At 42.1% G+C, this 17454-nt stretch overlaps 1 protein-coding gene across 1 annotated transcript; it reads right to left on the bottom strand.

The window, feature by feature from the left end:
- Positions 1-237: 237 nt before the first annotated feature.
- mfsd3 (major facilitator superfamily domain containing 3) lies at positions 238-17454 on the bottom strand. The gene is made up of 5 exons (XM_070904965.1): positions 16755-17454; positions 9772-9919; positions 5242-5342; positions 3128-3237; positions 238-553 (listed from the first exon to the last, which is right to left on the bottom strand). The coding sequence occupies exons 1-5, from the start codon at positions 17452-17454 to the stop codon at positions 347-349; spliced, it is 1266 nt and encodes a 421-aa protein (XP_070761066.1). The 3' UTR covers positions 238-346.

Below are 17454 nucleotides of genomic sequence, written 5' to 3'. Positions count from 1 at the left end.
TCAACACGCTCATCCTTACTCACACAATATCTGCAAGTTTCATCACGCTACTGTAAATATTAAGACTTCTCCAAACATTTCAAATGCAAAATAAATAAGATGTAAGGCCAGTTTTGCCAGTGAAATGACAAAAAGTACTTAACCGCATGGCTGATTTCTCCTTAAAAAATGGCAGAACAAGTGAACTTATTCAAGATCTTTTATACAGAAATGATTTGCTGAAGTCATGAGTGCTATATTTATATAATTCAAGGACTTTTGAGGTGTCTGAATACTGGTGGTCAACTACACATTTTCAGCACCTGCAGACGCCCCGAATCAGGACCTTTTACCCTGATTCCCGATCTCACTTGGGCTGCTCTTTGAGCTGGTGTTCCCTGAGAGCACCAGTGAAGGTAGCCGTCCACACATGCAGTGCCGTCCCGGCGGATAGGGTGAGGAAGAAGAGGAAGGCAACTTGGAAACCAAACCAATCCACCACGCCTCCGGCCAGAGCGCTGAACGTCAGCTTCCCCAGCACCTCTAGAGTCGCCAGGAAACTGTAGTGGGTCGCCTAAAGAAGAGAGGAAGAGTGGTGAGGTAGGGTGACGGGAAAAGAGGGGAGGAATGATGAGAAAAGGGAGTAAGAGGAGGAAGTAAAGGAGACGGAAGTGAGAGGAGAAAAAGGACAAAGGGGGAAGGGTTTGGAAAATAAAGGCACATTGTGAGTAAAAGGAGGGAGACGTAGACGGGAAAGTAGAGAGGGTAACAAGGGTAGAAAGGGTGACACTTCATAATATCCTGTAGCACTACTTATCAGTTGATGATTTTGAACATGTAATACAGAATAATTAGTGACAACAGACAAGAGAAAACGTGTCATTTTCAGGAAAAGGCCCCAAAGTGCAAAAGGAAGGGATAGAAGAAGAAAATACAAAAAAAGAGAGAAAGGAAGACTGGAAGCTTGAAAGAGAAAGCGTGAGATCATGGCCTGAGACGATGGACGGAGGCCAAACGAAGAAGAGTATCTGATCCCAGCCTTAAGGCTTTCAAGACAGAGCGAGAGAGAGCGAGAGAGAGAGAGAGAGAGAGAGAGAGAGGGACAGAGATTACCTAATCTCCCCAAACCTCCTCCTCCCTCTGCCCGAGAACACAGCATTCAGGTGAGGCAGGTACAGAAGGACTCTAGTGACACCTAGACCCATGACTGAACAAATGAATTCATTGTAACAACTCTATCAAATCTATATCAAATGAATATAGTCTTCATTTGTAAGAAGCCTGCGTTGACAAATTACTCTTCTGCATTACAAAATAATACAGATACTACAAATGTAATGTTCAAAAGACTATTTCCAGTGCGAAACCTTCAGCTGGTTTAAACGCAGCAGGTAAACAAGGGAGAGCGTTGTTATCCTTTACTGCTGTACAACCACACAGTATACCATAAGCTTCTTTGACAGGATTAGAACTATTTGTTTTGCTGAGCACCACTTCTATTGTGATTTTAGACCTAGAGATGCAATGATTTGGCAAATAATTGATTAGTAGATTGACAGAAAATGAAAACGGAAACTATTTGGTTAATCGATTAAGCACAGAAGTTATTTGTTAAGCAAAGTGACATTTTCTGGGGGATCTGCTGCTTTTCTCTGTTTTATTTCCTTGTTAACTGAATATCTTTTAGTTTTGTGCTGTTGGTCAGACCAAACAAGACATCTGAAGAAATGGAACACAATGTGATGGACATTTTTCAGTATTTTCAGACCTTTTGTAGTCTAATCGATGAATCAGTTAATCAAAAAAATGACAATGAGTTGCAGCCCTAAACCCTTCCATCATATGTAGATGTCTTTTCTACATTTTATGGAGAAGAGACCACGCAGACAAGTAATTCTGAAATGTTTTCATTCATGAGCTTCTACAACAGGACTAAAAACCCCAACAATCCATTCCAAACATTTCTCACTGGAAAGCAACATCTGAAAATAAGATGAGATGAATTCGATGAGAGTTGAGGAACTGGTGGTGAGTGTAACTATCTGAGCTGTAACTGTGGTCTGTACACGAAGGTAGAGAGCTCTGAGAGCCTGAGTGACCACAGCTAAGTGGAGTGCCTTTATTCTGAGCAACTTGTTTAACAGATTCGGTTTCTTTCTCCTGGGGATCGTTAACAAGCACTCACACTATCAGCTTTCTGTCACTGGATAGCACTTCCTTCAGTAACACACACATATACACACAACGAGCACAGGCGAGCTAATGCTCTCCCCTCCTGTGTGCGCATACACCCACACACACACACACACACACTAAAAAGCAAACAGTATATGTGTCATGAGAACCTCTCAAGTTAACCGTGGTTCTCATCATCACACGTTGTGATTGATTCTCTTCTGCTATTTGTTTTATTAGTAACCAGACCCTGATATCTGTGCTGCAGTCCGTGATTTGTTTCGCCTTTTTTCTCCACTTTAGGAGTGACAGCAATTTAAATGATAATTTGTCACCTTCAGAGATTGACTGAGTGATGTCTGAGTGGCTGTGTGAACAGCGATCACCTCCAGGCAACGATGTCCCAGTTACGACGGGGACAAAAGGAGTTATGTCAAAGAGGAGAAAACGAGAGAGGAGAGGAAAAAGTCAGGACTGGAAAAGAGAGCATTTAAAGGACTGCAGAATGACAAAGACATTAAGAAAAGAAATGAGGTGGTAAGAGGGACAATGCCAGTTAGGTGGGGGGGGGGAAACAGAAAAGGGGGGACAAAAAGAAAAGGAGCAATGAATAGAAAGTGGGTCTGACATTTTCCAGGTGGGAAACAGCTGATGAGAACTGACAGGTGTAGGTGACGATAGGTGTGGTACTGTATGCTAAAGAGTTCCCTCTCCGGCCCCCCCTTTGGCAACCAAAAGAAATGACGTAATATTACATAATAGCACAATTAAACAAAGGAGAGGAAAGAAGGGAAGGAAGGAGGGAGAAAAGAAAAGAAGGATTGTGTTGTCTGTTTGTTAAGCCACAGGAGATGACTTAACACCGAAAAATGAGATAATTAATACTAAAAACATCGCGACAAGGGAGTCAAATAACAGCAGCCTGGGTCTCCAGAATGAGGCTGATGGCAGGTATGAGTAAAGTCTGTTTTACCTGAATGCTTTCCTCTGCCCTCTGAGTGCAATGCATCATGGTAGTGAAGGTGAGCGTGGTGATGAGGCCGCCCAGGAAGTGTTGAACACTCATGCTCAGGACGGCCATACCTGAGGGAGCGAACACACACAAGCAAAAACAGGTACAACACGTCTGAGTGCAACGAAGTTTTTCTGAAAAAGGCAGAAAACTATCAGTTTTACACTGTCGTCTGCTCCGCTTCTCACTATACTATTCTATGTAGAAGTCAAAGTAGGGAGACAAAGCAGCGAGAAACGGTAAGCTGCCGAAGTGTCTCCTCTCCGCCCCCCCCCCCCCCCCCCCCCCTCGTCCCCAAAACACATGTAGTGTATCCTCTGAGGGGAAGTGGCAGAGCGGTGTTAGTGGGGAAACACAGAGGAACCACAGAGCCTATCTGTCTCTGCTCCCGCTAACACTGAATTATTCACCCAAGCCGCCAGAGTTTTTCCTGAATAAGATTCTTCAGTCAGCGACACAAGACTGTTGGAGTCACACAGATACACCGACTGATCAGGCTGGGAGAGTGGGAAGCGGAGGGTTATCATGTAATATTGAAAAATCTGAAACTGAATGTTTTTCCGTTTTTTTTTGTTTTTTTTTCCAATTTTGGTTGAGTTTTCCTGAAATCTTTGTTCTGGGTTTAAAGCAAAAGGGGGGGGAGAGGCCTCAACTTTCAGTCTGAGAGGCTTGATAGGGGAACAGACAACTCCGACGGAGATGAATGGTGCAGATCTGAATCCCAAAAGCTTTGCGACTGGCTGTGTAACAGAATCAGATGTGTCATTCAGACATTAATAACTGAATGGCTCTCTGGAGGGAGAGAGAGAGAGAGAGAGAGAGAGAGAGAGAGAGCACCTGTCTATCAATGTCCTCTGCATCATCCACTCTTGTGCTGTATTAATGCTGAACATCAGGCTCAAAAGCTTGAACTGTAGGCCAGTGGTTCCCAACCTGTTTTTGGATTGTGACGCTGTGTCCGACTCTCTGAAACTGTCCATCCAACATTCACAGCCAATTCACGCGAGAAAGTCAGCAAGGTTTGAACTTCCCTCTCTAGCTCTCTTTTTTCTTTACACAAATATTTCTGTCACTTTTTGTGTGCGCAAATGAGTGCAACACTAATGAAAAGGTCTATTTACTGTGTGCCGTTCAAACAAAGAGGGATGTCTGCTTCTAAGAGGTTAAACTTTTCAAAAGAAAAAAAGCAAAGTTTGGAAGACAAGACATGGTAGAAATATGTTCTTTTTTTCCTTTTTCCTATCCCATTTCTTATCTTGAGAACACTTGATTTACCTCGCGGCCCCAATCCCAGTTTGGAAACCACGGCTATAGGTGGCTGATCAAGTACTGCCCAGTACTGCCCAGTACTTGATGCCCAATATAAATATCTATTGTAAAATCCTGTTGTACAGATGTTACCTAACTAACTTCAATATCAATTGATGTACCTGCCACGGACATATTCCATTAGAAAAACACAAACCTTATGTCACAAATATCCAGGGGCTGAACACACTGCAGAACACACAGCAGAGTAGAGAATGTCATCATGTGAAGTTTTCGTTGAGACTGTCAGACGTGTTTACACGTGGATTACAAAAAACCTGACTGAGTTGAGTTAAATAGTTTGTATTCTCCACAAACTTAACCTACGCTAATTATAAGCTTGTAAAGTCCAGTGTGTGTTTATCCACGTAACCTCAGATTGTACATTTGTGACCTTAAGCCGTGTACTTACATGTACCTGTTACTAACTCTGTGGTTTGTGTGTTGTTTATTCAAGAAACTGGCAGGTCAAATGAGGATGGTATGTATGTGAATGGGATCAGGATCTGGAAAGTTTAAATATGCAATTCAATAAACAACATGTGGTGTGCTTCTACACTATTCATGGAGAAGAATAAAAGACTAACAGGGTTATGAGAGTTTAAACACTTGGATAGAGGTTTTATTTTTCCTTTCAACGCCTGCTTATAATATAAGCAAATGATCCTATGTAGTATATTATACTACATAGGATCGTGGCAATCAGTAATACGCATTGAATTTGGGTTCCAGTTACATTGGTGCTTGCCACCTCGTCTGTCTCTCACCTTTCATAAGTGGTGATGGTTCCAGTACGGTGAGCAGAGAGCTCTGGAAGACCATGCTGATGGTTCGCAACACAAACACCCGCCGCATCAGAGCCCCGATGCTGAGGAGAGACCAGCAAACAAGAGAGGTATCAGACAGACGTTCACCAACTTTTAGTGTTGCGAGTGTTGTTGATGAGCAGTGTGATAAGCGGTGACAGTGGCTCAAGGCTAGTATCATTAAAGTTGGAGACATTCTGCGTTTCTTTTCATGCCACACACAATTACACGCACACACATGCATGCGCACACACAGTAACATGCGTGCACGTGCTAAGTAAACAAGTCCCCAGACACTAATTGATTCCCTGTTAGAGCAAGAAAATCATCCCCCTGTGGGTTTGGGTCGTGACGTAATCAATAACCTAAGGAGATCCCCAGCATGAGGAAGAAAATTAATCACTGTTAACGCACACACACACACACACACACACGCACTCACACTGTTGTGTGACATCAGGGATTAACGATGCCAATCACTCAGAGGATGCCTGCCACTCAAAGGACTGTGTGTGTTTGTTTGTTGTTTTTGCATGTAATTATTTATGTGTAAAAAAGGCTGTGAGGATGAGGAGCCCTGTCACACAAAGCAGGATATCTGATTTAGTTGGATAAGTGGAACTGAATGTAATGTACTTTCTGATTATATTGTCTAAGGCTGCAACTAACGACGACTAACGATTTATCTGTAAAACTAAAGGAAACAGTGAAAAATGCCCATCACAATTTCCAACAGCCAAAGGTGTCTTGTTTTGTCCAAAACTCGAACATATTCCGTTTACAATACTGTTGAGACCAGGAAAAGCAGTAAGTTCTCACATTTAAGAGGCTGGAACCATCAAATATTCGGCATATTACGATTAACCAATTATGAAAATAGTTGCTGATTAATTCAGCAACCCACTAATTGATTAATCTACTAATCATTGCAGCTCTCATGTGGTCAGTGTCTTAGACCTTAAAGCCACGAAGACACCCACTTGTGTTTCTTTAATATTTGCTCCAGCAACTACAGCTTCCCTTACAAATACCTTGATGAAATAAACTCACCTGTGTGTGTGTGATTAAGAGTTCACAGATTATTACACAAAACTATTTTCAAAGGAAAGCAGAAGACTTCGGGTAGAGTACACTTTCTTTACCAGATGAAACATTTTGCACATTCTACAAATATCCAGTAATACAGACCTTCAACTGAATTATATTTATTTTACTTTTTTATCCCTCCAACCCCCCCTTATGTATCTTCTCCCCTCTCCGTCCAGCCTTCCCTTACCACTCTACTGGAAAACCAATCCTGCATCATTCACATGCTAAAGACATTCTTCTCTCTGCTGCTCCTTTACCTCCCGTCTCAATGACAGCCTTTCATATCACGCACTCTCAAGAGATGCTGAGGGTGTGTGTGTGTGTGTGTGTGTGTGCGTGTGTGTGTGTGAGAAAGAGAACCTGCCTGGCTGCCACCTCACACGGGCCGGGCCCAGATAAGAATAGCCATGTTCTCAGGTTGCCAGTGGCGGTTGTAAAGGGGGTCATTCACTGACCACTCAGCCGTTTCTGATGGTGGGGAGGATAAACCTTCCAACTGAGCTTTTAGAGGTGGGACCGCAGCCTGCTGGACAGCCCTTTCTCTGTGTGTATGTGTGTGTGTGAGTGTGTGACAGGAAGAGGTAAAAAAGGGGAAGTGTTCATCTGACACTGGAAGGCACATACAACCAAAAATATCCATTTTTAACACATAATCTGATCTAGAACTGAGTGGTTAAATCTTTTACTTTGCACCCATCGTGCTAAACGATTGTTGATTAATTAATTATAACAAGGTACTGTCTGACTCACATTGATTGCAAATTGAATTTTAACGAAGGTTGGGGAAAATACTAAATGATTATATCTTATATTATATGTATTATCACACATACTGGCCTAACAGAGGTGCTTCAATTTCAGGTCAAATATGGTGACATATCATTTGTCTGTTCCATATAACTGCATCAATTGTGGGTTCAAATAGTTCACTGTTGCCTCGTGTCAAATGGTTTTAAGGGAATAAACATTGGGAAAGAGCAGTTTTCACATACTCTTTCCCAATACAGATACCTAAACTCATAGTACTGCCACACACAGAAACCAAACTCTTAACACGCCTAAAACTGATGAGTCTAAATGGCTTTTACGGCGCATCTGACTCCCAGAGAATTTCAATCTACACCAGAATAACTCATTGAGATGAGTGTTTTCTGTCTTTGTCACCCGTGTGAACATTTTACTGCCTTTACAAGTTACCGACTCCTTTACAAGTGAGATGGAGAGAGAGACTGAAAGATCAAACGCCAAAGTATGACAATGACATCTTTTGAAAACGCTTTACCCTCCACAAAAATTCTGCCTTCGGAGGCTTGCTCTGTGTCTGCTGGTGTCACTTAACAAGAGGAGAAAACCTGTGAGCCAGCTGAAAACACAACCCAACGACAAAAAAAGACATCAGACAGAGCAAAGGGCAACTGATACATGTCAACGAATGGGCAAGCACACAAACACATACAACAAAAACACAGATACCAGCACATGACCTCTCCATTGACCGACACACTGTATCCCTAATCATCCTGATCCCTTCGTGTAAGTAGGCAAAAAGCTAAATAGCAAAATATTGTCTAGACGTGGATGGAAGGAAGGAATGATGGTTGGATGTTGAAGAGTACAGTAATGCACGGTGTGCGAGCTAACATACTATCCTCCATACAGGCATTGTTGTTATTTATAGCTCCCATTACATCACACTGGCCATAGGCAGGGTTGTGCTATGATGTGATCCTAGTATAAGCAGACGTAAAACCTTATGCAACAATGGCCAGGCACAAATGGCACAGTGTCAATGTGCTGAGGGGGAAAGCATGTAAAGGTTACATACAATCATACTTTTAAGACAGACTGCGTATCCAAAACTGGATTCAACGGCTGCTGAAACAACATGATATACAAATTCCTCTACATGCGTTATCTTCAGTATTGCAATGTTGCATCAACTATATACCTGTGCAAAAACACAACACAACTAAGGAGAATACTGGAGTTTCAACATGGTCATTATGTCTTGAAACGGAGGGCGAGGACATCCGGTTCAATTCATCTGGTTGAGGCGGCAGATATGGACTTGACTCCAGAGAAGGAACATCTTCATTCACAAGGCGCTTTATTTTCTCAATTGCTGCATATTGTGTGTGTAGACAATGTATTTGTTTTGTGTTTATTTTTGGGTTTGAATTTGTGGTCTAGAAGAAATAAAGGGAGAATACAATTAGAGGTATCAATAAAAGCTATAATACAATAATTCCAATCACAAATATGATATTGTGTGTAATCACCATGATAAATCTAATCAGCCATTTTGATGTATTAATCAGAAAGTCTAACATCTTAGTATCTATCTGTAAATCTGAGAATTAAATTCAACTAGAGTTGCACATTGTCTCTGCGATCAAACCCTGAGGGGTGTGTGTGTGTGTGTGTGTGTGTGTGTGCATGAGTGTGTGTGATGGATTTGCTGCTCATGCTGTTCTCACACCACACACCAGACACAGGGGGTCCCTGAGCTCTCAAACAAGGCTATGTTTACTTAAATTACTGTACACACAGTCAGACAGGCAGAAACACACACACCCAAGAGCCTATGAAGAGTAATACAAATAAAAAAATAAAAACTGGAAGAATGAGCAAAGAGTGAAGAGGAAGAGGTAAAGGAGGAGGAGGAAAAATTCTGCAGGAAAGAAGGAGTCAGCTTGGAGGAAGAAGAAGAGGAGCAGGATGATGATGATGGTAATGTAACATCTGATGGGATGAGAGTGTGAGATACATGTTCATGTGGTTCTACTGCTTCAGACTGGCTTGCTTCTCGCAAATCGCAAATTGTTACATGTCAATGTATTGGAAAGAATTAGTCTGTCGAGAGATCCCCAAATCACCCCATGTGACCATGGGGGCCAGCTGGGGGGCCCTCAATGGTCACATTCATGTGTCTATTAATTGATTCGTCAATTTTGATAATAAGTCAATCGTTATTTTTGGAGAAAAAATGCCAAACGTGACTTGGTTTCACCTTGGTTTCTGGGAAGTTGTGATGTGCGTTTTTCAGTATTTTTTGACACTTTTATAAAACGAATGATTGACTGATATATTGAGGAAATAACTGGCAGATTCATTGTTTAAAAAAAGGCAATTAGTTGCAGCCTAATGAGTATTGAACAACTCCATAGAAGAATGTGGATTTGGTGACATGCAAAAAATGTGTACTTTGAGTGTGCAGTCTTTAACTTTCACAGGCATTTTATACGTTTTTAAGGGCCTTTTCCCCTGAGCAGCAATTAGTTTTAAAACCCTGCAATATGATACCACTAAAAAAGCCTTCGGAGTAACAAAATACTGCTGCCATAGAAGAATGATCACGGTGAAGCCAGTGATAACCAAAATGATGGTGTTGATGAAGGCTACCTGAACTGAGCGAGCAGCAGGCCTCCCAGGGACGACCCACAGATGGAGAAGCCCATGGCGATAACGCCGTTCCAGAAGCCGAGCTCCCTGGCAGTCATGTGATGATCCAACAGGAAAAGAGGAAACATGGTCACTGCACCCTGCTCACCTGTGTACACAGTGGCAGAAGAGAAAAGGATGAGGAGAAGAAGAGGGGGGAAAATGACAGCGTGGAATGAGTTATCTGGTCAGATATACTGATGTGGAGTTAAATATACAATCAATATACAATCAAATCATGACACCATGTGTTATGTACTGTACGTCTCTGACTAAGCATTACTATTTTTCACCTACAGTAAACATGTGAGGCACCTCCTGAATACACAGTCAAATACAATGAGGATGTTGTACCAAACTGTTTAGCCTGCAAGACTGAACAACATGGTTTTCCTGAGATGACAACTGCAGAATCAAATACAGCACACCAACACGCGGCGCACCTAGGCCTATTCCTGGAAAGTGTCAATAATAGATGCCTGACAAGAAAAAGAATACCCTCAGTCACTTTATCAAACGGGGGCCTAGCACTTTTCCTAAAGCACAAAAAGAAAACACAACAAAAACACAAAAACTTCCACAGATGAAACAGACCTCACAAAGACCTTTCAGTCAAAATAAAAAGTTTCTGTCAGGCAGTGAGACTTTCTCTGTGTGGCGTTGAGTGTGGGGGTAATGTTCTGCTGAACATTACAGTAAAATATTCAGTGGCGCCGACTATACGCCATTATTATATTAATGGAGACTGACTTCAGAAAGACAGTGGGACCAAGGAGCTGCGTGAGTGACAGCTTGGCTCCCAGACTGCTGTCAAAGTCGACGCAACACAACCGACGACTCACTCACTCAGTCAGCCAGGAGACAAACAAAAATAGAGAAAGAGGAAAAAAGACAGATGAAACAGACTGGAGAAAAAAAAATAATAATAAGAGAAAGCTGAGAAGCTCCCAGTGATAGGGAGTGCAGCGGCAGAACGAGCGTGTCACCGCTGTAGCAGTGGTGTGACAACCCAGCAGAAAGGTGGGGTTGGAAATATGGATTCTCTGTGTAGGAAACACTTGTCTCTCACTTCTGTCACTCATGTTTCACTGTTGGCAATTTACAAATAGTTAATACAGACAGGGAGTGACTACGTTGAAGATGATCATGAAAATTAAATTAGCCATGAAGATTTTTCAAAAACGAATCTACCTGTCTGACAGACAAATGTGTTGTGTTTTTCTTTCATATAAAGCAAAATACAAGCAAAGGTGAAATGAGGAGATGGATAACTACAATTACTGCAAGTCTACAGAGATCTTTAATGTCACAGTAGACGTAGTGAACAGTATGTAGTTTGCACTTTGGCTGGACAATGAACTGAATTTGTTTATTGTAGTGTAATTTTACAAATAAGTCACATGACAGCAACAAATGTACTTTTTTTACTCCCAAACCCAAGACAACAGACTTAGAGTAGATCTTTAAAACATATCACATTACATTAGTACCATTCGACACACACACAGCAGGAGCTGCACTCATACACTGACATCGTCTCAGTGCATTATTCACATTTTAATCTCTGTCATCCTCTGTGCTGAACTGTTTTGAGCTGCATCAACTGTGCAGTAACCATATTAGTCATAATAAAGTAAACATTGGCAGCAGCGGTACCCATGATGCCTGGGTTGTTTACCCATGGTTCTGCGCTCCCGATCCTGTCTGCCTGTTGTTTAGCTCAAAGCTCAGAGCTTTCACAGTCCTGCCTTCAACTAATTATTTCTTTAAAGAGGGGGGTTGGGGGAAGGCGTGCAGACAAACACAACCAGGCTGATTATTCCTTTCTATAAATATTCTCAAAGCAACAATTGTCCATTTCAGCAGGGATTTCATTAGACATCCGCAAAGATTAAACAAGCAGAGTGAAGGGGAAGGAGAAAAGGGTGTAACAAGAGCGAAGGGGGGAGAGGATGAGAGAGAGAGGGAACAAAGTGGGGTGAAAGAAAAAACGAAAAAGAAAGTAAAGGGAGACAGAAACGGCAGAAGGTTAAAGAGGGCAAGAGAAGTAGATAAAAATTAGGAAATGACAATCATAATGCATTTCTTTAAAAAATAAGAATAAAGAGATGGGAGTTAAACATGACTGGAGAGAAAGGAGAGCAGCCAGGGATGGAGACAGCTAAAGACAGAGGAAGAGGAGGGGGGGCAGATGAACAGAGACATTGTTAGGAGGTTAGTGAAGAGGAAACAGAGCAGGGATGGCAGGCTCAAAGAAAACTCTGTGTTTATGTTTACATTAGAGACAGACAGCAAAGAAAGACAAAAACAATTGAACATTAAGAGGGAAAGTGACAGAAAGAAGCGAGGCGGGGTTGTTTTATTTATCCTAGTTATTTAAAGGTGCTTCATGACAACATCAATCATTTGCTAGACTTGTAAGCAAGTATGGCTGGGTCCAAGCACTGTGACATAAAGACATAGAGAGAAACAAATGTATTTAATATTAAAGGCCCTGAAAAGCTATATTATGGGAGGGATGGTATGTGTGTATACATACATATACATATATATATACATATATATATATATGTATATATATATATATATATATATATATATATATAGAGAGAGAGAGAGGGATCAGAGTAAGATCAGGGTGAGATGAGGGTGAGAGGTCGACGAGGACAGTGGGGTCAAATCCAGACGTCCAGGCTACAGCTTAGACAAAAGAGCTGGCAGAGCAGGAGAGATCACTGAGGACACCCAGTCCCCCTGCAGAGCGACATTATCGCTCCCTGCCGAGAGCACGGTAAACAGAGGCAGGTTCATACATACTACATGTTTGAGGACACACACACACACACACACACACACACACACACACACACACACACACACACACACAAATATCTATGTGCATATACATGCACACACACCTTTCAACACCTTGTGCTCCCTGAGGACAAAACAGTAAACAGAGCCCTGTCTATACAAACGTTCACAATATCCTATAGATATTAGTCTATTGACACGCTCTCACACACACACACACACACTAGGACTCCCTGCAGATCAATGTAGATGTCAAGGAGTTCTCAGTGGCCCACAGGGCTCATGAACATGGGAAAATACACTCTACGTAAAAGCAAAACAACCACTATCTCTCCACCCAAACCAAACCTGCTAGGTTACAGAGTTGACTATGTTTGTTCTCAGTGTCCCCGTCATTTTCAGTGTTGTTTCAATGATTGCTGTGGGTACTTGGCTGTGCTACAGTACATACATCTAAATCTGTCTTTTAAAAAGGCCCTCTGAGTTACAGAAGCTTTTCCCTATCATACACACACATAGACATATGATAGTATTTTTTGGTTAGACAAAAAAAAAAAAGTCTGCAGTGTTGCATTTGCAGTATTTCAATGTATCAATACTCTCAGTCTAGTTAAAGGTGCAATGTGTGATCCAAACATGAATGAAACAGTCGCCACACTACCAAAATTAAAGGACTGGGACCTACCTTAAATCTGAAATTGATAGAGATGGTGTTGAAACATACAGAACAATTAAGTTATTAGTGTTTTCTAATGCTATTAAATATCAACTAATTAATTGTTTAAATCAGTTATTTAATGAGTGAGTTCACCAACAAAACAGGCCGATATTATCAATTAGCCTATTATCCGTTGACAAAAGCACATAATGCATAAAGCACGCATCATGATTTTTTTTTTTTTTTTTTTTTTTGTGATTTGTGATCATTAAGACTGAAAATCAACTTTGTATTTGGATTTTGCTCATTACATGAGATTGATATATTTAGAATTGGACCTTTAAACATCTATAAAGATCTTATAGCACCTATCTGTCTCTGCATGGATAAGTGTGTTTATTTCTATTGCCATTTTGCTCCTTTTTATATCTCAGGGCACCATGTGGTGGTTGTTCATTAATTCATCTGCTCCTTCAGCGTCCCTCCCTGCAGTCCTTCTTTTTCCCTCTGGAAAATACCCCCCACTCCCTCCCCAAGTTTCTCTCTTCTCTCATTCCCACTCTTCAACCTCCCCCAACCCACTATCATCCACTTCTGCTTATTTTTACCCATCCCTCTTTGTCTTCTCCCTTCCTTCTGAATTTTTAAGGAAGAGCGAGCTGTGCATCAAGGGCTACCAAAAACATTTTGCTAAAAGCTGGAAAAAACATGCACAGTAGGGGGCAATAGTACATCATTAAACTGGATGCAATTTGCCATTAAACAATGCAATAGGAAGAAGAAAGACCCCCGTCAATATTTTTACAAGTTGTTTCCATGCCATGTGTACACGAGTCTCCCATTCTGGTCAGCATACACATACAACTAATGCAGTCCTGCAATAAATCCTACCTTCATGACGGTTATAACGGTTTGTTGAAGCTGACTTTGAGAGGTGTCAATTCAACGTCATGGTCATTTTGAAGGCTGTAGTTTGTGGTGCTGTTGAACTGTACTGCGTTACAATGAGAGGTGTTTCTAAAATTTTGTCAAACCCAATTATATCAATGAGGCGTACCTAAAAACTGGCAACTGAGTGTATTTTACCATGAACCTTCATAGCTGTCTTTTTGGAGAAAAAGGTTAAAAGGGAGTACTGGGACAAAGCTTTTCTTTTTTGTGTTCATCCATCCATTCCTCCGTCCACCTGGTCAATTCCCAGAGAAAGTCACCATCAGGGTCCACCTCTTTTCACCATCAATCACGTCTCTTGTCAAACATACAGGGCTACTGACTCCCTACCTTTAAAAAGAACCAGTTCTGATGTGTGCAACACCTAAAAAGATAATAAGCTTAGTGTTTTAGCAACTTCACATGCGAGCACAGAAGTGAACGGGGCTCATTTCCCCATGTATGACAACAACATGATATTAGCATGTTTGTATGCAACTCAAAACCTCTCTTTTTTGCCTCTTTCCTGGCCATTTTCTCTCACTAGTGCCTACTTTCCTCCCCCTCACGCCCTGTGAGTCTGCCCAGACAGTTCTCCCATCATGCCTGTGACCTCAGATGGCAGAGGGGTCACAGTTCAGACACAAGGCTCCCCATGATTGGTCACTGTGTTGGACCTAGCTAGTTCATTAGGGCTAGATGAGGGAGAGGGGTCTGTGCTTGTATATGTGTGTGTGTGTGTGAAGCAGGGGGGGTTCAGACAGGCAGATCACCGGTCTCACACAAACATGCCCACACACCCCTTGAACAAAAACAATACTGTCTCACATAGGCAATTATGCTGGCACATCCAGGCCTAATCTAAAATATTACACAATCCTTTTTCCCCCGCAAAGGTGGGAAAGATTTAGACTACTACAACAGGACATGCTAACAAGCGACAAACGTTACTGAATCTACAGAGCTCAATCACAACACTGAAAACACTTAATTCTTGCTGCAATCATGAGCATCAGCCGATAGCGTGTCTGTGAGAGTGTGTGTGAGGGTGACAGAGAGAGTGTTGGGGGGGGGTGGTTGCTCCCTAGACAGATTAGGGGGTCCAGCCAGCCTTCATATTTTGTCTAGTAGTGTCGTCTGCTGGGGCTCATCCGATTACTGAGCAACCCTTAACACTCTCTCAAAAACACACGCACACACAGATGCACGCACACAATTTAAAAACAAAGGCATATACATTCAAGCACATACACAAGTAAAACTATGCAAATGCGAGTAGACAATTATATTCCCACCACCCACATACACACAAACACACACATAAACACACATCAGCGTGATGCGCCGTCTTCCATTTCAGTTTCTGAACGCAACAGACACAAAGACACTCTAATCCTTACATAATCCCCTTCTGCTACCAAACACCAAACTCTGGTCATATCAACTCTCTCTCCCACACACACAAGCTTGACTGATCCAAAACTACTTTAAAATTTTTGTTTCTTATTGGAACTAACTCATCCACATACAAAACAGTCTGCATGAACTTAATGTGCATTCAAACTAACATTGTATTCTTGCTCAAGTGCCTAAGGTTTATACTTTTATAACTGTGACATTAAAAACGACAGCTTTATCTTAGCAGGGCCTGTATTTTCCAGTGCACATACAGGACCTGCTAAGACACAATAAATTGTCTGGAAATAATAACTTCCCTAACTTCAACACACTCATTCCTGAGTTCAGTCCTCATGGACACACCAACAGAGACATCTAGTGGTGAGCTCTGGGCCCTACAAGAAGGCAGGTGCACAACTAAAGAAAGGCTCACAGTGGAACAAAAGGGACTATTTCAGGAACTATAACTTTTCATTGCTATGGGGAAGTTTGTTTTCTGTCTGATAAGCTGATAAACTGATAAACCAGTCTCCCTCTTACAAATAGATGGGCTGGGGGTTCTCCTTTTTACTATTTTCTGTGCTTTTTCTTTCTCATTTCTTTCTTCCTTTATTGGTGTCCATCATGATCATTTGAACTCAGTCTGTGCACATAATTAGAGCTGCAATGATTAGTCGATTAATCAATGAGTCGACTGAAAGAAAATTTGTTAGAAACTATTTTGATAATTGATTAGTCTTTTCAGTGATTTATCAATCAGAAACTCCTACCATTCTCTGGTTCCTGTCCCTCCAATGTGAGGATTTGCTGCTTTTCTCTGTTTTATATCATTGTAAACTGAATAACGTTGGGTTTTGAAGACATTTGAAGATGTCACCTTGAAAAATGTGACGGACATTTGTCACTTTTTTTGTGATATTTTATACATCACACAATTGATAAAGAACATCAATACTGAAAATAATCATTAGAAGCAGCTCTAAAAAAGAAGTACAGTTTCATCAGGGAAGGTTCAGACATAATATCAGTATTAATATTAGGCCTACGTAGCAAAGATATAAAATTAAAAATGAACATGATCGTGGTCTCCAATATTTAAGTCTTTTCATTTCAATATAAGTGCTTGCTTATTAATCAGACTCACCTAGTTTGTATGTCAGCACATACAGGACAGTCCAAGGGGTGCCGGGCACCGCCAGCAGCTTCCTCCACACCCTCCATGGCCTCATAGCGTCTGCTCCCTGCCCTCCCCTCCTGCTGCCATCTGCCTGCTGGCCCCTCACAGTCTCATCATCCAGCACAGGGGCCCCCCACACAAACAGAGCCACGCCTGCATACACAAACGTCAGCAGCATAAACATCCAGCTCCATCCAGCCACGTCAATCACGGCCAGCAGCCCACCTCCGGCAAACACCGATCCAGCTTTATAGCCCACGACTTGGGCTGTGTTGCCAAGCCCCAGCTCCCCACGACCTTTCAACAACCCCACCGCTGCCCCGTCAACAGCAATATCCTGGACAGAGGCCAAGGAGTTCATGGCCAACAGGGTTCCTGCTACTCCCCATATATGTGCTTCTGGGGCCAGGGCAGCACTGGAGAGGCATGTCAGAGCCAGCCCAGAAACTGTCCCCACCAGCCAGCGACGCTTGGTGCCGACCCGGTCCACCAAAGGGGCCCAGAGCACCTTGAGGACCCAGGGGAAGTAGAGGATCTTGGTGAAGCCGATGCGAGTGAGGGAGTGACCAGCTCCACGCAGGTATACAGGAAGCAGAGAAGACTGGAGACCATAGGGGATGCCCTGGACAAAGTACAGCAGGCCCAGGAAGACTAGTTTGTCATTCAT

This window comes from Enoplosus armatus, chromosome 4 (genome assembly GCF_043641665.1).
Source record: "Enoplosus armatus isolate fEnoArm2 chromosome 4, fEnoArm2.hap1, whole genome shotgun sequence".
Lineage (NCBI taxonomy): Eukaryota > Metazoa > Chordata > Actinopteri > Centrarchiformes > Enoplosidae > Enoplosus > Enoplosus armatus.
The sequence above is the reverse complement of the archived record's forward strand: the minus strand, read 5'-3'. Positions and strand labels throughout refer to the sequence as shown.